The sequence below is a fragment of the Schistocerca cancellata genome, chromosome 4 (genome assembly GCF_023864275.1).
Source record: "Schistocerca cancellata isolate TAMUIC-IGC-003103 chromosome 4, iqSchCanc2.1, whole genome shotgun sequence".
NCBI lineage: Eukaryota > Metazoa > Arthropoda > Insecta > Orthoptera > Acrididae > Schistocerca > Schistocerca cancellata.
The window spans coordinates 78108198-78130108 of NC_064629.1; the positions used below are offsets into that span (position 1 = coordinate 78108198).

General features: G+C 40.9%; 1 protein-coding gene across 1 annotated transcript in view; it reads left to right on the forward strand.

Annotated features, from left to right (window-relative positions):
• Positions 1 to 21911, forward strand: part of LOC126184734 (PIN2/TERF1-interacting telomerase inhibitor 1-like) — an 87160-nt gene that overhangs the window by 24329 nt on the left and 40920 nt on the right. Inside the window, exons 2-3 of the mRNA XM_049927271.1 lie at positions 5010 to 5132; positions 13884 to 14058. Of these exons, the coding sequence (XP_049783228.1) occupies positions 5010 to 5132; positions 13884 to 14058 (298 nt within the window). The remainder of the gene's footprint in view (positions 1 to 5009; positions 5133 to 13883; positions 14059 to 21911) is intronic.

The window sequence follows — 21911 nt, forward strand, 5'->3', positions numbered from 1 at the left end:
ATAGATGGTGATCTGTGGCATCTCTGCCAAAAGAGTACAGTGCTGTTGCGCGCACAAGTGTTTCAGAGCACACCGTTAATCGTACATTGTTGATCATGGAGTTCCGCAGCAGACCACCAATACGTGTTGACTTGTTGACCCAATAATATCGTCAATTACAATTGCAGTGGGCGTGGGACCATTGGGATTCAACCGTTGATCAATGGAAATGTTTCAGCTCTTCAGCTGAATCATGTTTTCACTACACTAGGTCGATGGTTGTCTCCACGAATGCTGTCATCGAGGTGAAAGGCAGCTTGAAACATGCAGCATGCCGCAGACAAAGGGGGTGGGAGCAGTATTATGCTGTTGGAGACATTCTCCTGCACTTGCATAGGACCTGTGGTAGTAATCAAAGACACAGTGACAGCTGAGAACCACCTGCATCCCTTAAAATATGATGTCTTCCCCGACAACGATGTCGCCTTTGAGCAGTTTGATTGTCCATGTCTTGGAGCCAGAACTGTGTTATAGTGGTTTGAGGAGCTTTATAGTGAGCTTACATTGATGTTTCGGTGACCGAATTCACCTGATGTAAATCCTATGGAACCCACCTGGGTCGCTATCGGGTGCCATCACTGCGTATGCAAATCAGCAGTCCACTATTTACATGAATTTCATGACCTGTGTGTAGACATCTCAAGCCACATACCTTCACAAACCTACCTATAAACTTTCAGATCCCTAGTTTGCAGAGTATTCTGGCCAATCGATGTATATTAGAATCCTAATCTGCGATCTGAAGTTTTCCCGGCGTATTTCCAATTTGAACAGTTCTCAGGTATCTGACTGGGTAGCATCGTAATTTCTCCACAATATTTTGGCAGACATACACGCTGCCATCTTCAGGTGGATCCTGATGAATTCTGTGCTGTTCCTCTCGGCGCCCTATATATACTAGCCGTTACTCCCTCCACCGTTCCTCTCCTCGTGTCTTCGGTGTGGCCAGCACGGTGGCTACTGGAGGTGGTGGGGGAAGTGGCGCCTGGGTCTGAACTGGGGTCTGCAGTCTCCCTGCTGCTGCCGTCTGTGGCGGTCCTCGATCTCTGGGACTGCATATTTCTCTCCAGGCTGAGTGCGGGGTTCCAAGCCTGACTAAGTCGAAGGCCGCTGTCTTTATTAATTAGATCGTCCTGTAGTTGGATTTTGATAGCCTCTTTAGTAATGCAGTCCCAGAAGTAGGAGGATTGACAGAGTATTTTTGTGTTTTCATAGTCCATAGTATGGCCAGTCTTTCTATGGTCAGCCACAGCTGATTTAGTGGCCTGGCATAATTCGGTATGGCGCTTGTGGTCGCGGCACCTCAGGAATGGTGGAGGGGGTAACGGCTAGTACATATAGGGCATTGAGAGGAACGGCACAGCATTCGTCAGGATCCACCTGAAGATGGCAGCATGTACGTGTGCCAAAACATTGTGGAGAAATTACGACGCTACCTGGTCGGATACCTGAGAACTGTTCAGATTCGAATCCTAATCTGTTATGAAAGGAGCTCAATTTTATTAAACTCCTAGGAATTTACAAGGAATCAAAATGGCAAACAAGCTACAGTATAAGGTTAGCTGCTGTTTTCTCCTCATGGGCTATGGAGCAGTAAATAATACTCTGTCCTCCATACACCACTTTGCACTGATAGTGCGTATAATCAATGTAATGTAGGATGTTTCACATGTGTCATCCATCTGCTTATCATGGAAAGCAGCTCTTTTAACAATAATAGCAGCAGCAACTTGTGGTACCAGCACCTTTTTAATAGTGTCTGCTGTGGAAATTACTCAATTCGTAACCATATTTGGATGATTTAGTATAGCGTTCACATCAACTCCACGACTTGCATTGTTTCATACAGGTATGATTGCTTGGGTTACCTTTACGACTGATTATTGAACCATACTGAATTATGTAAGATCTTCGCAGTACAAGGGTGCCTCTGATTCACAAATAGTGCATTTTTTGGTGGCAGGGCACGATGTTGCTCTGTGCCCAGTTTTCGTTTGGTGGAACACATATGTTTTCTCATGGTGAAGGCAAAATAAACAAGAATTTTAAATTTTGTTTGCATTGTACGAACTTTCTATGTTTTGCCTATGAAGTGTGGACTGTAGCATTGAACTTCTTTCAGACATCACTCTTTCTCTTATAGAGCACATTTCCAATTGTATGCACAGTGTCAGAAATGTTTCATCTTACAACCTCGACAGTCTCATGAACACAGTTTCATTAGAGGCCATCTGATCCTGAGTGTCAGTCATTTTCATCCTACGGTACAGCAGAAAGATAATGCTCTCAACTTCCAAGTCACAGCTTGCCTCATACACCTGCACACTTCAGTAAGAGGGAGCAAGTCGATGAGTAGGAAGCAACTGCGGCACCATTGTTCTCAGACTCGTCATACTTAGAGAATGACAGTGGTAAGGAAGGAGGACAGTATAGCACTGATGTAACAGCAGTGTCTTGATTTCTAATGTATGAAGCTTTCAACATTTTACTCATCTTTTCTCCGTTTCTGATCTCTGATGAGTGGTTTATTTGAAATTTAGTTTATGAGTTGGTGTTTTGTAGCAGGTGGCACTCTCTAATGCTGAGTTTCTTCGTCAGGGAAGTAATTGTACGGAATGGCGTGCTGTGGATCTGACATGGTGATGGTCGATGTGAGAAGTATGATAAGTTATCTACAAAACTATTGTGTTACGGAAAACTGTTATGTATCACCATTGTGAGAAGGAAATTAAAATGATGGAGGTGGCTCAGTCACACAATAGCGACGGATTCATGTGATAATGTCATGAGGGCACTGTGTGTATGTCCGTACTGTGTGGAATATTGTTTGAAAACTTCTCGACTGCTGATCAACAGTATAGTTTACTTGACCTGCTATATGGTTTTAAGTCAACAAGACGACTACCGAGTGAGGTGGTGCAGGGGCTAGCGCACTGGACTCGCATTCGGGAGGACGACGGTTCAAACCCGCGTCGAGCCATCCTTATTTAGATTTTCCATTATTTCCCTAAATCATTCCAGGCAAATGCCGGGATGGTTCCTTTGAAAGGGCATGACCGACTTCCTTCCCCATCATTCCCTAATCTGATGGGACTGATGAACTTGTTGTTTGGTCCCCTCCCCCAAATCAACCAACCAACAAGATGACTTTTAGCAAATGGTCTATTATTAATTAGTTTTCTTTTTGTAGGAAAGTGTGCTCTGAATAAATTAAGTTTGTATCACATAGTGGGACATAGAGTTGTTGTTGAAATTGAAGAATTGCCATTTAATTTTAGTTTTATTGCTGTTTGAGGTAGGAAGGAGGGGTATTGGATATTGGAAGGAGCTTTTGGTAGGTGGGCAAGGGAGGCATTTTTGTTTGTAGGGAAGTAGGTGGGGAAGATATTGTACTTGTTTTTTTGTGTTGTTTAGCACATGTATTGGAAGTTTTTATTGAATTTTATTTATTTATTTATTTATTTTAGGTTTTCTGTATGATGGCATTTTTCAGTTGAGGATTGCATTTTTAAAATGTGTGTGTTTAGCTTTTGTTCTTATTATGACAGTATTTGTGCATGCTAAGTGTGTGCTTTGGGTTTATTTTAGGTTTTAACTGAAGTTAATGATGTGAGGTATAGGGAGAGAGGGTCACATTTCAGTTAGCAGCACTTTTCAGTGGTTTGGATTTCTCACCACTGAAAACTGTTTAACGGACTAACAGATAGACAATCATGTTCCACAATAGAATAGTAGCTGATGGTAGGTTCCTTAGGTCTAATTTACGGTGTCAAACATCAATGTATTCTTTAAAGTGAGAGATCAGATAATTGTTGTCTGTGATGTTTTTGTTCGTATATCATCTGCATCTTTTAACATTTTGTTTACTTATTGTGAGTGGTAGCTTGGATCATGTTGTCTAATTGACTCTTTAGTAGCAAGTGTGCTGGAGATTGCAATATACCATTCTACTTTGCACATTTATATGTTGGTTTTGGTATGTTTCCTCTGACGTCTGAGATCGGAGCTACTATGGCTCGGTTAGAGATGATCTAGGACTGAGGAAGTCTGTTGTTTACAAAATCGCTTGGCATTAAGGAAAAATATATGTCGACCAGACCATCTGCAATATTTACGACAAATAAGTTGAGCAACATCGCCACATCTGCTTACTCCAACTTGAGAGATCTGCGGTGGCAAAGTGCTTTCTAATTGAGGGGTACAGAATGTTGTATGATGAGACACAGATAGTTGATCCGGCATCTTGCTATTGGGACTGTGTTACAAGGGAATTAGTTGAAATTAGACTGGCAGATAATATTATAAATAGGGAGAATGGAAATCCTGTAAGTGAAACATGGACTCCTGTTTTGTCTGATATTAAAAAATAATTGTCTCTGACTCAGCTGGCACAAAGTATTGACCTACATATTCTGTAGTGACTTATTGTTCTTGCCACCTTACATAACTGGGGTACTGTACTTTAATTTTGTGTTGGGGGTAGTTGTGACAGCCTTTTGCACATGCACTGTTGGTTGTCCACGGTGTATAAAAGGGTTGCTATTTACGATAGGCACCCATTCTGGTGAGGTTTAGCAACCAGTGTTCTCACCTATGGCAGTCAGATAGATTGGTGAAATATCATGTCAAGATGATTATATGAGCTGGCTGCAGGCCCAGCAAGGATATTATAAGTATTTTGCCAAAATAAAATTGGAGAAGTCAGTGGAACATTATATTTTGCAAATTGTAAAAACCGGTTGATACAATTTTTGTGGAGCAGTTCTGTTTAGTTTTATGGTTAAGGTTTCCTACACGAGATTGTGTGTCAATTTGTTTGCTATAAACAACACACTAAGTTATTTGTGTGCAGTGGTTTGCATCTGATTCTTCCATTCTTACCACAACAAACAGTGTACCCCTTGTGTGACTATTGCACATCCTCAACAGATATTGTTTGTAAATTATATGATTCTATTTTTCTTTTATAGATAATAATAAATTTGGTCAACGAATGTTGGAGAAGATGGGATGGAAGAAAGGATGTGGTCTTGGAGTAAACTTGCAGGGGATGAAAGAACACGTCAAAGTGTCGGCCAAGAATGACACCAAAGGTACTGAAATGACTACATTATTGAGATTGACACTTTTTTCCCTTGTCTGATATTGCAGTTTTCCAAATTGTGAGGTTATTTTTGACCATTGTAGACACTTAAATATTAGTTATCTCGCCTGTGCTCAAGTACTTACTCATGTATGTTTCAAAGTATCTTTTACAACCAAATATTTAATTTTAATTTGATTAGAAAAATATTTCTTATCACTTCAGTTATGTTTATGAAACATTGTCCCAAACTTTTACACTCCTAATCTACTGTACATATTTCCACCTGTAACAAACTTTGATCTTATATGTGTTCACACTACTGTTTTCATTATACTAAATTTTCTCTTTCAAACTCGCGTGGTAAGCAAAGAGAAGATGAGTGTAAAGGCACTATCAAAGATAATGCTGGGCCCCTTTCTTCTTATCTTTTTTCAAAGACAGTTTTGTACCTAAGAGCAATCAATGCCTTGGCCCATCTCACATGGACTAGACACTTTTTATGTCTTTGTCTTAACTATTACTTCTAGTCTCCCCCCCCCCCCCCCAAGATAGTACCATTTAAAAAAAATAAACATTTGACACTCTTCTCCTAAATGTCTGAATATTTTTTTAATGGTTTCGCTTCTCACCATCACATTTCCTATAAAGAGTAACCTTCACAAGCAGGCTGAGAGAAGCATGTGACCCTGCTTGGCCACTGCTTTTGCTTTATGGGATCATTTGGATGCTATACAGAGTCGCATGCAGTCAGCTCACCTTTCTCATTGTCAGTGTAAGCTTTCCATATTTTGGAGTTGGGAAAATCTTATTCAAGCAGCTCATGAATTGGTGCCAAGAGTCTGAGTGCACAAGATTCCAGTCTTCTCACCAAGGAAAAATTTGTGGCACTACTGGGAACAAAGCCCAGTTCTCCACGTGGCAGTCAGGCACACTGATTGCTCCGATAAGGAGCTGAATAGCATCTATAACAAAGAAATTTTTATTTACTGTATATTAATTGATAATAATCATTTCATTACTCCAAGTTATTTTTTGTAACAGTTTTAACCCAGTATCACATTTGCTCTTTCACATATGAGGAAATAGATTTATCTTTATACTATACTTGCAGAAAGTTTTAAGACATGATGTTTTTAGACAACTGAATTAGGGGTTTTCAATTAAAATTTCAATGCTCCATCTCTAACACTTTTGCATATTTAAGTTTTTCTGTATTGTAATTAGGTCTAAAGCGCCCCTGGGTTTCTGACTAAAATGTTTTCCTTCCCTGAAATGGTTAATCCCAGAGATATGAAATTTTTACTGTTGTTTTATTACAGCAAAAAGGAAGTAAAAATTTTGTTGCAGTAGTTCTAGCAGCTGTGAAGAAAGAAAACATTTTAGTCAGAAAAATAGGAATTTTTAGCCTTGTTTACAAAATGGAACAACATTCCATCTCCAAATGTATTAGAGCTAGAACAGTGGAATTTTAATTGAAAACCCATAATTACGGTGTCTAATAACATAAAGTAAAACATAGACAAAATGCTATTGCTTTAAGGATACATACAGATTCAACAAAATTTAGACATGTCCCTATAATTTCTGCAAGCTATGTGTGTGCGCGCACGCGCGCGCACGCGCGCGCGCACACACACACACACACACACACACACACACACACACACACACACACGCGCACACACACACATACACACACATACACACACACACACACACACAGAGCTACATTGAGCCAACTGAATACACTGTGTTGGGAATGCAGTTCTACAGCTGGACTGGGGCGTGAGGAGAAAGGTGGCGGGGAGTGGAAATGAGCATTGGGGAAGGGTGGCTGATGGCTGGGTGAAAGGTAGCTGGTGCATGGAATGGGAATGTAACAAGGGCACAGGCACCACTGAATTCATGCAGTGCATTATGGCGATGACATGAAAGAGTGAATTGAGAAGGGGCAACATAACAGAGAAATGGGAGACTAGGGATGTAGATATGGCTGCAGGATGAGTAAAGTTAGGGGCCTGTGGCAGGGTGGAGGCGGATGTGTGATGGGGAGATTGAGGCCAGGAGGATTATGAGAACAAAGCAAGTGTTATAAGGATAAAACCCATCTGTGTAGTTCAGAGAAGCTGGTGTTGGGCAGAAGGATTCAGATGGCATGGGTTGTGAAGCAGCCATTGAAATCAAGCGTCTTGTGCTCAGCAATATGTTCCGCTTCTGAATAGCCAGTTCTGTTGTTGGCCACACTTTGGCAGTGGCCATACTTCTGGGTGGGCAGCTGGTTGGTGGTCATGACCACATAAAATGCTGTGCAGATATTGCAGAAGATTTGGTATATGAAATGGTTGCTTTCACGGGTGCTCCTACCACTGACGGGTTAGGATAATCCTGTGTTGGGCATGGAGTAGACGTACTGGTTGGGTGTATCAGATATGTATTGCATTTGGGTCTTCCACATGGATATGACTCATGTGGCAAGAGATTGGGATTGGGTAGAATATTTCTCATTTCTTGGCTCGATGAATAATAGTTGAACCCCTGATGTGGTTCAGATGATATTGGAAATGAGGGGCTGCTACTTTGTAGCTGGTTTTTGGGGGTGATGGGAGGAATAGGAATGTGTGAAAATGTGGTGCAGGAAATTTATCTGCCATTTAGATGATGTATTTATCATATAGGGCAAAGGAAATTGTGGTCACTGGAGATGTGCTATCCATGGGTAGACCAACTACATGAGAGTGGTGATGTGTGGAAGGGATGATAGTTGTCAAAATGCAGGTATTGTTGATGGTTAGTGGGCCTGATAGGAACAGAAGTATAGATCGAGTTATCAGAGAAGTGGAAATCAACATTCAAGAAGGTGGCACATGGCGCTGTGGAGAGCCAGATGAAGTGAATGAGAGACAAGGTGTTGAAGCTGTGGATGAATGACAATAGTATGTCTTGGTCTTGAGTCCAGATCATGGAAATATCATCAATAATCCTATATAAGAGGTTCTGGAAAGCTGGAAAGGTTACCTCTAGATGGCCCCTAAACAGGTTAGTATAGGAGGGTGCTCCCCATGCATCTCCGGGGGTTAGAATAGGCCCGAGGTATTCCTGCCTGTCTTGCGAGGGGACTAAAAGGAGTTTCACATGTTTCGGCCTTTATGTGATGGTCCCCTGTAGGGTTTGAACTCCGTTCTTCAAAATTTTTCCGAAGAGCGAGCCAATTGGGGAAGGGCGCCTTAGAAGTTGCATTGTGTCCATCGTGCATTGAGATCTTTAGCCCACTTTCTCGTCGTCGCATTGCAGCCCTGCTCATTCTCCATCTCTTGGGCAAGGACAACTTCCTGGGTGTGTTTTCCACCATGCACTACACAATGTCGATTTCTACATCGACGATGACCATGGACTTCTTTGCATCTGATATCCAGCACGGTAGCCAGTCTGTTGTGGTGGGGCCGCCATGTACCCTGTTGGTTGTAGCACCCTGACCACGCAGGGATGGCTCTGCTGATGCCTGCGCCGTTAACTCCCCATGTATGCCAAGGGGTAGATGCCCATTCTCCTGGGGCATCAGGACTCCTGGCAATGTCCATCCTGCTAGGTGGCCTTTGCTGTGGATGGGTGGCGCCCGTGGGGAGGGCCCCTGGTCGGAGTGGGTGGCATTAGGGCAGATGACACGCCATGAAGCATAGTCCATCATCTCTTGCTGGTGGTGAAACACTAGCAGTCTCTAAGCGATCACGAGCTCAATTCAATGCACATAAGTACGATCCCAAATTGTTCCCCACCCTGGCCACACCATGGGAGGAACGTCAGGCTAAGTATGGCAGTGGATCTTATTCACCTCGGTACCTTGTATGTTCAATAACTGATGGGGAATCTCTCATGACGGTGAAGCCTCAGTTTTTTGTTGAGCATTTAGAGGACAAGTTCGGGGAGGTGGAGGGCTTGTCCAAAATGAGATCTGGTTCAGTCTTGATCAAAACAGCATCCTCTGCCCAGTCATGCGAGTTACTCGCTTGTGACAAGCTGGGGGATGTTCCTGTAACAATCGCGCCCCATAAGAGCTTAAATATGGTCCAGGGTATTATATTTCACAGGGATCTTCTTGTGCAGTCTGACGACAAGCTGTGTGCCAACTTAGAGCGACAAGGTGTTCATTTCGTCCGGCGCGCACATAGGGGTCCAAAGGATAATCAGTTAGCCATCGGTGCCATCATCTTGGCCTTTGTGGGTGATACATTCCCCGAGAAGGTCAAGGTGATGGTTTACCGGTGTGATGTTAAGCCATATATCCCTCTCCCGATGAGGTGCTTTAAGTGCTGGCAGTTCTGGCATATGTATTCCCGATATACTTCCAGCATCATATGTCGTGACTGTGGACGTCCATCACATCCCAATACTTCATGTGCCCCACCTCCCATATGTGCGGAGAGCAGGATTCTCCAGAAAGAAGGGAAAATCGTGGAGTACAAGACCCTGGACTGACTGATCTACACTGAGGCTAAGAGTAAACTTGAACGCCTGCATTCTGTGCATATGACATAATCTTACGCTGCCGCTAGAACAGTTCTGGTGCCATCAGCTCCGCCAACCCAGGTCACCTCTCAGAGCTGGAAGACTACACCTGCCCCCTTGATGGTGGGGGGCACTTCCCTCCATGTTGCTCTTGCACCATCTATTTTGGAAGCAACCCCCCTGTCCCCTCCACAAACCATCGGGGACATCCATCCCCACTTCTAAGCCGGAGAAGCTAGATTGGGGTCTTCCATAGTTCCATCCATATCCAGGAGAATGGAGTCCCACAGGGCTCTGTATTGAGTGTCTCTCTATTTTTAGTGGCTGTTAACGGTCTAGCAGCAGCTGTTGGGCCCCCCGTCTCACCTTCTCCGTATGCAGACGACTTCTATATTTCGTACTGCTGCTCCAGTACTGTTGTTTCTGAGCAGCGCCTCCAGGGAGCCGTCCACAAGGCGCAGTCATGGGCTGTAGCCCATGGCTTATAGTTTTCAGCCACAAAGTCGTGTGTCATGCACTTGTGTCTGCATCGTACCATTCTCCGGAACCCGTACTTTACTGTAATGATGATCCACTCACTGTAGTGGAGACATATCAATTCCTAGGATTGGTTTTCATCGCTCTATTCACTTGGCTCCCTCATCTTCGTCAGCTTAAGCAGAAGTGCTGGCAGCACCTCAATGCCCTCCGTTGCCTGAGTAACACCAATTGGGGTGCATGGGAGTGTGGTTTATGGTTCGGCAGTGCCTTCAGCATTGCATTTACTCGATCCTGTGCACCACTGTGGAGTTCGATTAGCGACAGGAGCTTTTAGGACGAGTCCGGTGACCAGTGTACTGGTGGAGGCTGGTGTCCCTCCACTGCAGATCAGATGTGCGCGACTGCTCGCCAGTTATGCAGCACACATTCATAGTTCCCCTGACCATACGAATTACCTTCTCCTTTTGCCGCCTGCGGCAGTCCATCTCCTGCATCGGCAGCCTAGATCGGGGCCAACGTTTGCAGTTCGCGTGCGGTCCTTTCTCTCCGAACTGGAGTTCTTCTCTTCACCACCTCTACTTGTGGTCTGTTCACGTATGCCTCCATGGTGTATGCCTCGGCCACAGCTTTGTCTGGACCTTTTGCATGGCCCTAAGGACTCCACTAACCCCGCTGCTCTCTGCTGTCACTTCCTCTCGATTCTTGACGTCTTCCGGGCCTCTGGAGTGGTTTACACCGATGGCTCAATGGCTGATGGTCACATAGGCTTTGCTTATGTTCATGGAGGACATATTGAGTAGCATTTCTTGCCAGTTGGCTGCAGGGTTTTCACTACAGGGCTGGCGGCCATATCTCGTTCTCTTGAGTACATCTGCTCATGCCCTGCCGAGTCATTTCTCCTGTGTACTGACTCATTGAGCAGCCTGCAAGCTATCGACCAGTGCTACCATCGCCACCCCCTGGTAGCGTCCATTGAGGAGTCCATCTATGCTCTGGAACAGTCCTGATGTTGCGTGGTGTTTGTGTGGACCCCAGGACATGTCGGAATCCCTGGCAAGGAACTTGCCGACAGGCTGGCCAATCAGACGACGCGGAAACCGCTTCTGGAGATAAGCATCTCCGAAGCTGACCTGCGTTCTTCGTGCAATGCAGGGTTTTCCGGCTTTGGGAGATGGAATGGCATAACAGCATGCACAACAAACTGCGTGTCATTAAGGAGACTATGAATGTGTGGAAGTCTTCCATGCAGGCCTCTTGCAGGGAATCAGTTGTCCTTTGCCGGTTCCGCATTGGCCATACATGGCTAATGCATGCTTACCTTCTCCGTTGCGAGTGACCCACCTCAGTGTCACTGTGGCTCCCAAATGACAGTCGTCCACCTCTTGCTGGACTGCCCACTTTTAGCCGCTCTGCGGCAGACTTTTAACTTTCCCAGCACCCTGCCTTCGGTGTCGGGCGACAATGCCTCCACAGCAGCTTTAGTTTTACGTTTTATCTGTGGAAGTGGGTTTTATACTTCTATGTAGTTTTTAGTGCATGTCCTTTGTCCCTCCTTGTCCTCTACCCTAGTGCTTTTAGGGTGGAGGTTTTAATGTGTTGCAGAGTGGCTGGCTTTTCCCTTTTATTCTCATGGTTGGCCAGTCACTGTAATCTTCTTTCATGCTGTCATGTTTTACATCTTTCTAGCATCTCTCTGTTGTTTTCTTGTCCTCTTTTGTTCCTTTTAGTGTTTGTTGCCTTCCCTTCATTCTTGTGGCTTTTCCTTTCTTTCCGTTTTGTGTTATATGTCTCGTCTGCTTTATTCTCACACTTGTGGCATTGTTTTATTAGGAACAAGGGACCGATGACCTCATAGTTTGTTCCCTTCTCCCGCCTTTAACCAACCAACCAACCAACCTATAGAGGGGGGGGGGGGGGGGGTGCCATGTGAGTGCCCATGTCCACTCTTCAGATTTATGTGTATATCTTCCCGTCAAATTTGTGGTAGATATGTGTTGAAGATGTAAGTAGTTAGATGTATAAGGAATGAAGAGGTGGATTTGGAGTTGGAAGGACATCCGGAGAGGTAGTGTTCAAAAGTGCCAAGGCCTTGGGCACCGGAAGCTTCCAGTCTATGGAGGTGCTGCAATAATGATGAGAAGGAATACAGATGTTAATGGAGTGAGGATGGTTGAGAGTTGGTGAAAGAAGTTGATTGTAACTGTAGTATGTCTATGAGTAATTGGTCAACGAGAGCAGACATTCTTTCATTTGGTGCACAGTATTTAGCTATAAGGGGAGGCCATGGGTTGTTAGGTTTATGGATTTTGTTAAGCATGTAGTAGGCGGGTGTGTGGAGGGGAGAGTGGTCATTATGATGGGGATGGAAATGGATTTGGGAGAGAGATTCTGGTAATGGCTCAAGGACTTGACTAGGGACTGGAGGCTATGCTGACTGGACTTCTAGGATCGGATGACAATTAGAAATAACTTAAACTGGAACCATCTTATAGAAAAAGCCATGGTGAAAGTGAACCAAAGACTGCAGTTTATTGGCAGAACACTTACAAGATGCAGCAAATATACTAAATAGAGTACTTCTCCGTACCCTTCTGGAGTATTGTTGCATATTATGGGATCCTTACTAGATAGGATTGATGGAGGACATTAAAAAGTTTAAAGGTCAGCTTGTTTTGTTGTATCATGATATAGGGGGGAGAGTGTCACGCATACGGTATTTGAGTTAAGCTGACAATCATTAAAACAAAGGCATTTTTCATTGCAGTGAGAAGAATTCATATGAAAGCTAGTGTAGTTTTCAGTATTGTTTATGTGTCTGTCAACAATTCAGTGCCTCTGCTTACCTTTACTCCTAAAATATACAGCTTAAAATCACAATTTGCTCACTCTGGATCAAATTAGGATAAATTCAGCTTAAGTTCTTTGTGCCTTCGTTTTATTTCTACTGTAACTAGGACTATTTGATAAAAAGGCAGTAGCATTTTGTACACAAACAGCACGCTTGTGTTGTTAGTGTGCACAGGTGCAGACTCCCAGATTTTGCGTGAACTTCTTTCAGTATGTATTAGATAATCAGCTAGTCAGTTAAAAAGTAATACCAATTGTCAGTATCTGTAGGTTTTATCAGCAGGCCAGCATATCATAAAATGTATAGTTTTCCATACTATTGTTAAGAAACTGTGTTTACTGTACACTCTTGTCTTGTCTTTTTGAGGAGCAACTATGCATTTGTCTGTGTTCTTAGAAGTGTATGCATTTATGAGTTACCACTTTATGTGAAATTCCATAGTAATTAAAGCTGCAAGAGAAACCATGTTACTTTGCCTGTTTTCATTCCTTGTTTTAAATTGTAGATTAAACAATTCCAACTCTGTCTCACGGATGACAGCACCTACGAGTGCCTGTCAGCTTATGTGCAGGCAGGCATAAGTGAGTAGGCTACTTGCAAGGTGGTCCTATTGCACCACATTCTTGCCTTGTTCCAGGCATGTACAAGCTATTTGGCCACTCCTGCTGCGGACTCTCAACTGAGGCATAGTGTCTCGTAGACTACTGCCCAGCTCTGTAACCACCTGTATGTCAGCAGTTTTGTCCACTCCTATTTACCTCTGCCTGTGGGCATATGGCACTCGAGCTGGGACAACCTGTTGCAGATATTTAGCTCTCTTAAGTCAGTGATTTGGGCACAGCACCCTTACAAACGTTTTGCTTAAATTCGACACTTTCCATGATCAATTATATAACTGATTTTGTTTGTTGTCACTTTTTTTTACAGGCTTAGGGTGTAAAAATAGTAGTGACAATGAGTGGATCCATCACCAACAGAATTTTGAAAGTTTGCTATCGGAGCTCGCAAGTTCCACATGTGAAGAAATTAGACCGCCTGGAACATCAGAAACTAAGCCTGTTTCATTGGAAGAAAAATCGAAGAAATCCCGAGCCAGGGTGCAGTAAGTATAAAATATATTTAAGCGTTCATCGATAATTGCTACTCTTTTCTGTCTTCACTAACTTGTCATTATGAAGCTGAATCTACTCTGTTACCTTCCTACTGCCTCTCTGAATCATTATAAGCCAATTTGTTTTGAATATCTTTAGGGAGCTATTTTAATCTACAGTTTCTCTATTGAGTTGTGTTTGTAAATTTTCCCCAATAAAATGCAATTATTGCACCATTATTCCTTGCCCTTGCTTAGATCTCAGCTGGGGATAGCAGACCAAAGCTTCTGCGCTATTGAAATTCAGTTTTGATTAGCAATTTGTGGTGAGTTAACACATCTGTGCATTGAAGATGGCTTTTGTGAATATCTTCAGACTCAGTATAAAGATGAGGAGGAGGAAAATTGTAACTGACAGTGAGATCAGAATTCTTAAGAAACATACCTTTCTTACTTTCTTCTTCTTCTTCTTCTTCTTCTTCTTCTTCTTCTTCTTCTTCAAGTGTCCATCACCAGGAGCATGTCAACAGTGAAAGGTACGGAAACCTAGGGGTAGGAATTGAAGTAAATAATGTAAGAGAAGGGCTAAGAACATTTTTGACCAAGGATTGTTGGAATAATCAAAGCAGAGAAAGAGAGAAGCCCTTGTACAGCAATAGACAGTGTTTTAAGTCATGGTCATTTGTGAATTTGTTGGTTCGCTTGATTGTGTTCTGGTAAATGTAACTCGTTGAAATAAATTGAATAATAGGAATAAGTATTAATATTGATAAATTGATTGTTCCTGAGCTGGCACCTGGACAGTAACCAGATTTATTGTGCTAATCTCCGCACTTGCTTTACCAAACACAATGAGAAGTAACATTGTAATTTGGAAGTTGAGAGAGATACTTCACCATTGGGTTCAGCAATAAGCTGAAATGACTAATATATGTTGAGTAGAAATGCTAGGTAATATATGTTGAGGATAAATGCTAGATAGTGAGCAACCTCTGTGCCACCATACACATTTTGTTTGTGATAGACTTGTCTTGGAATTCAGGGCTTTTGAAAAATGCTTAGTGTTATTCTACCTGCCTGTCGCATCAACTTATAAATAAAACTCCCAGAGGGAAGGCTGAATTCTGATGGATTAAAAACACCAACACAATAAAAATTTAAATTCATGCACTGGGAGTGACTGTTAGAGAGTTCCTAACTGTAACAGGACAAAAAAATCTTTGGAAAGAACAACATTTTAGTTTAGTTGGAGACTGCAGTGATTGTTTTGAAAATAATTTATTGTTTGCAAGTCATATGAATTTTTAACCAAATAACCAACTTAAGCTGACATCGGCCATCGTCAGATCTATAAGACAAATATGTTTAAAAATTGAAATATAATTTTTGCAGATTACATCAAAATTTTAATACAGCAATATAAAACAATGTCATGAAGTGAATATACATGTGGAGGGTCCTGTATATAACAGCTAATCCTTTGCTCAATAAAACATGTAAAGTTGTGACTGAAGGCATTTTTTAATTCATACTTCCAGTCAATAAAAAGTTTTTCAGTAAAAAATTTAAGAACATATGTAAGTACTTTGGTCAATAAAATGTATAAAACTGCATTACAAAGTTGACATTTACCGTATTTTATGACACAGATGCGTCTGTAACAATCGTGTAGTTATGTAAAATGGTATGACAGTATGGTAATAAGTTCGTACCTTTAAAAATTTTTAAACATCCTTTAAAATCTCATATTGAATAATTGTGTCTTACATATATATAATCATTATTGTTAAAAGGAAACACTGAACATGTTTAGGGCTGTCTAAAATGCAGATTATTTTTTATCTGACCAGCATCCTGCTCACCAGGTGCATGTTCGTCACTTTGTTAACAGCACTCTCGCTAAGAGTGGTTAGGCAGGTAGAAGGCTAATTCAACCCAACATGTACTTGTGGTGTCCACGTATGACTCCATATGGCAGGTGGAATAATGTGTGTATAAAATGTCCTCAAAAATTTTAAAAATACTCATCTCTTGCATGATCATTGTGGTCATTTAACAATTTATTCAGGTCTTTTTGTTTAGTAACGTAAATTCATAATTCCTCAATGGTGTCCATGTGTCTTTGCTTGCCAATTATGTATGTGCAAGGTTTTTAAGTTTTCATTCTTGTTTGTAATACTACATTTTTCTTTGCTAATATGAAACCCCAATGCTGGTATGTTGCTCTTTTATATATGTTCATTGAAATGAATGTATTCTCTCTTGAAATCTTGACATGTAATATTATGCAGTCCACTTACTGAGAACTTATATGTCCTAAGTGTGATATTATGTCATAGTTTTAATTTCAAATTAGTAGTCGTTAAAAGCTACTCTTACAGTATTTTTCTGAAAAGTATGTTCAGTTTTTCTCTCACAGGTTCATTGTATGCAATTGCAGATATTTTGTCTTGTATTTTCGTTGATTGTATTTTGTTGTGATTCACTGGTGGGTCTGCTCTTGATTTTATTTTTATTATGTATTTTTACTACAATTTTTGCATCATAATTATTAGCAATGGCTATCTGCTAAAGAGTACTAATTTCTTTATTGATTTCAGGGCCATCTAATGAAAATCATAGAATTCTATGTTTCATTATACAGAAAAAGACATTAAAGACATTAAAATGTGAATTAAATGATGTCTGTGCATGTTAGTTTTTGATAATTTGTTGACAAATGTTTACTGATAACTTTTGAAGTAGTTGAACCAAAGTTATTTGTCCTCTGTTCTACTGTAAATGGCTATGGTACGACATGCGACATGGCTGTAACTTGATTGTACTGTATTTTAATTTTGACATAATAAGCATAACTTTTCTTTTAATCCCCCACCCCTTCTCCCCTTGCAGTTTTTAGTTTGTACCCGAATTGATGCCGAGTCCTTACTTAGCCTAATATTGTTTTTTTATTGAAAATATTAAAGAAAAATTTTGATAAGTAACCTCTACTAGCAAAATGCAAAATTTCTCTGTCCTGATTAAAATGGTGACCCATACTCAGTCACAGGCATTGGTCTCTACTGACAAACCTCGTACCATGCATGGCACCATCGCTCTAGTGTGTGCAAAGTGCTCAAAAGCATGGTGAACCAATAACAGCTCTGGTGGCTCAAATCCGAGGAGTATCTATCCTGATATCAGCCTACCTTTTAAGAATCCCTTGTCACCACTGATCCTCTTATACACTTCATTTGGTTCCAGAAGCCATAATGCACAGCCTACATTTCATTCCCATACTTTTCAGTTTGTAGGAAGCATAGGAAAGTACCTGGCTCTACCACATCCTTTCTGCAATCCAGATTTGAGGATTCCAAAAATCTTACAAATAGGTATATGCATTGAAGCGCCACAGAAACTGGTATAGGCATGCGTATTCAAATACAGAGATATGTAAACAGGCAGAATACGGCTCTGCAGTGGCAGTGCCTATATAAGACGACAAGTGTCTGGCACAGTCGTTAGTTCGGTTAATGCTGCTACAACGGCAGGTTACCGTATTTTCTCGAATCTAAGCCGCACTCAAATCTAAGTCACACCTGAAAAATGAGACTCAAAATCAAGAGAACAAAAATTTTCCCGAATCTAAGCCGCATCTAAAATTTGAGACTCGAAATTCAAGGGGAGAGAAAAGTTTTAGACCGCACCTCCAAATCAAAACAAAGTTGGTCCATTGTAACGTGAGAGACAATTTAGATCGAATGTATGAAGTTACAGCTACAGTAGTTTGCTTCGAGTCATAAACTTAGCAGTTAAGCTTTACCGCGTAGCCATTGCTGTGCGTCAAGTGCTCCGTCCGTATTTATACGTGTACCCTTTCTTTTTAACGTGCTTCGTCTGGTTTGAATCGATTGCTTATTTTGCTTTGACCTGATACGTGCCTTTCTCTTTGTTATAGGTGTTTACGTCAGTCTAAGCTGAAAATGCATTATTGTACTGTGTCATGCATTGTTTGTCACATTCTGATAATGAGTGTTTACGACCTGTTGCCGCTCGCGACGTGGCTTGCTTGTATGCACGCTACCGCCGCTTACAATAAAAAAAAAAAAAAAAGAGAGAAGAATTGTCTCATTAGTGAAACAATGGCATGAAACTGCTATTTGTTGTTACTTACACTGCTGCTTTCTTTGCTAATGATCAACAAGAACCAAATAATAGACTCTGTATGATAGATGATGTTCTGAACGAAAGTTTAGCGAAAAATTTTTTCCCTTTGAAAATCTTTGCAGACACCTCTGTAGTACATTACATTCTGCACAGAAATTAGTCACCTTAGATTTAAAAATCTAGTCAGTTGCCGTGCTTCATTTCGGACTCTATCACTATTCAGCATTAGAATAATACGAATATAAACATGAAATGATATGTATATTCTTATTATATATATATTCTTCCGTGTTTGCTGTTGTCTCACTCTAGTTTCGTAGTTTATTTGGCAGATAGGATTTAAATGAGATAGCAGCAAACATGAAAGAATACACGGTATAATGTTCTTATGGTGAAGAGAATAATGCATGTGATTCATGATTAATAAAAGTTCCTATTAGCAAACATCTCTTGTCACAGGCAAGAAAAAATTCAGAACGTAGAGTTGGCCATATTGCCATACATCCCAAACAGTCTTGCCAGTAAGGGCATGAAAATACAATTGTCTACATTATATAACAATAATTTCAGCATATTATAAATATGCAAAGATGTGTAAGTTTTGTTTTACTAATGCAGCGTATGCTGTGTAATTACGTAATGTGCAGAATAGATATTGTAGCTTCTGAAACACCAAGCCTGTTCATTTGCCAGTAACTACATCACCTGAAGAGATGAAGTCAGAAACTGTTTCAACACTTTTTACACCTATTGTATCTGTATTTTTTGTCTTTCCTTTTTACCCAAGCTTATCAAAGCTGAAAATGAATTTTTATATTGCCTTTTTTACGTCTTTCTTTTTATAAGTAATTCATTAAGAAGTGTTAATTAATTTCAACTATTAGGTTTAGTTCCTGGTTTAGTAATGCTTCTTTGTGTGATAAATCTTGAAACAGGTTTCACCACATATTGGTATGTTGCAAGTTTAGCGTTGGTACCTGGTTTCTTGGTACTCATTCTGTTTTGTGCAAACCACACATCCGAACATTAGCATACTTTTCTTCTAATGTTCACTCTCAGTTACACCTGGAAAATGCTTCCCAGTAAGCCGTAGAGGATTCTCATCATCAGAGCACTTTCCTCTGCTTTTCTATATTCTGTTGTGTATTTTTCTGCAGTTTACCTAATGAGATAAACTCTTTGAGTAAACAACCTGTGAAAAGCACGAGCATTTAAAATGCACAGATGCAGAATGTAAAAAAAATACTCCTTGTACCATTCTACACTGGTCTTACTGAGCTCAGTAGCATGTCGCAAAAGTCAACTGCTTCCATACTCGAATTGTAATCTACTATACATTGGGTTTTCTTGATTTTTTTGCCAGCATTTCTTTCAGTCTTCTCTGTTTCGTCAATTTGTGTTGTGTTACATGTGGTCAACATTCTCACTTCTCTTTTATCCCATCACTTGATAAAAGCATCTTATCAGTTGATTTGAACTCGGTTTCTCCTCGTTCAGTGTCATCTGCAGTTTTGGCTTGCTGATCCTGTTCTTACTAACAGTGCCATATGCAGTTGTTCCGTAGCTGTGAAGACAGAGAAACAGGTCTTGGCTGGACTACCAGTTGTGGACGTACAGAGTATGTCCCGTTACAAATATGGTCTAGTAAGTGTTGCCACTGCTTTACCACTTGTTCTAAAATTGTGGAAACCAATTACTGCTGTTATGCCTGTATGTGCAATGAAATTCAAAATCTACCCAGTCTGACAGTCACACAGCACAAATGTCTTTATTCCAAATTAACTTTGCTTGGATGGAATAAATTGTTTAAAAGATAATTGACTTTTGAACAACAAGAGATATCGCCAGTACAAGACTTCTGATGTGCACTAAATGTACTGAAAAATGTCATATTAATATTATCGGTGGTATTCCTAATTTCAAAAATATTATTGGTGGTATTCCTAATTTCAAACAAATTGTCCTTCCAGTATTTGCAGAGTTGCCACTAAAGTGTAGCATTCTCAAAACGGTCTTAGGACCTTTTTTCTATAAACTGGGATATTAAAAGTATATTTGTGGACCAATAATCACTTATTTTCAACTATTTAACTTCAAGCATTTGAGGAAAAATAGCAACAAAACAAAGTGCCTGAAATCCAACATCTTTCTACTTTGACATACAAGAATGTGCAGCTTCTGCAGTATTTGCTCTGATGTACACTTGAAGTTGATTCATTTCATCTGCTATAACTGCAACAGGTCTCCTGACAGAAATGTAATTAAAAATGGCAAAATGCTTGAGTCATTTACCAGTTGACATTTGTGTCCTGAAGCCAAGGCAAGAAATGCATGCTTAAATGGCTGGAAATCAGTTTGTTTCCAATCGAAAGTGTCATAAGGTGTGTTCTTTTTCCAGAGCATTTTGTTATCACTTTCTGATTCTTCAGATTCTGAATAGCTACCGACTGCACCTCTTGTAGAAACATCAAGCTGGTGTGCTGTACCAGCTGATGTACAGGGCTGAGGATTACTTATAATTCATGATTCCATTGAAGATTCGTTGTTGCTACTGAAATTAGAGAAATCTAGTCACTGTGGCTCCTATGGAGTATCTCCATGATCTCTCTATTTGTGCAACTAGGGACGTGACACATCTCTCATAGGACAAAAAAAAAAAACCGAAGTTAAATCTGATGGAAACACGCAAAGCAAAGTCCATCAAACTATGCATCAAACTGGAACTCTGAACAGCTACTGGAAGACCAATGCAGAAATACAACTCTTGTGTATTTACATGTGTCTGGGGCACACAGGTACCTGTGAATCAGTGTGCATAAAGCCATCCACAGCACCAAAGGGCTGATGGAATAGGATGCTTAAACACATCAATAGTACTGTTGGAAAATGCAAGGGCTATGCTGAAAACTTGTCAGTAGCACCTGGGTAGTGGCGGAGCAGGAATAACTGCGTCATCCACAGCAGTCAGAGGATTATACATTCAATCCTTCTAGCACCCGCAACCTTACCTGTCTTGTTTGCTCATTTTAACATATCTGACAAAAGTGTTTTTTGTACATCTTCTCAGTAATGAATGTTGTGCTGGATGGATGTGAGATATGACCTCTTCCTGCAATAACAGCACTGGGTGTCCTTCAGCTGGGTACTTTCCTACAGAGTCACTCTCTGACACTATTCCAGTTTGCTGGAATAGGTTACTTCTCTTTTAGTTTCTATAAATCAAGTGTTTTGTTTTATATATCTGGACATTCCTCCTCTGATTTTTATTACTTTAGTCAAGTAGTGGATCACAGTAATGTGTCATAGAAAATAGTTTTGCCACCTAAAAAGGTTGCTGTTAACAGAGTTCTCTTAAAATATAAAGACTGATGACTGCATTGTCTAGAACTCATAAAACCACAAATGTCATTATCCAGTGGCTCCGAGTGAATGGTGCAGATAATTCCATTTGGTTTTATTAACCATAAATCCCAAAAGGGAGTATATTTACAGGCGTGGCAGAATGTATAATTGCAAGACGCTTAGTCACAAAGAGTTTATGAATTGACACTGTAAATTGCTCTGATTGCCAATTTTTCGAGGCTAAGAATATTCTATATGAAAACAGAGCTGCCCCTGAACAAGATATCAGTGTCTCAGCTCATGGCTTTTAGAGAGCAAATTGCCACTCCGTTACAATAAAACAGTGCACACAGTTCTCACAGAACTCTCTTGAAAAG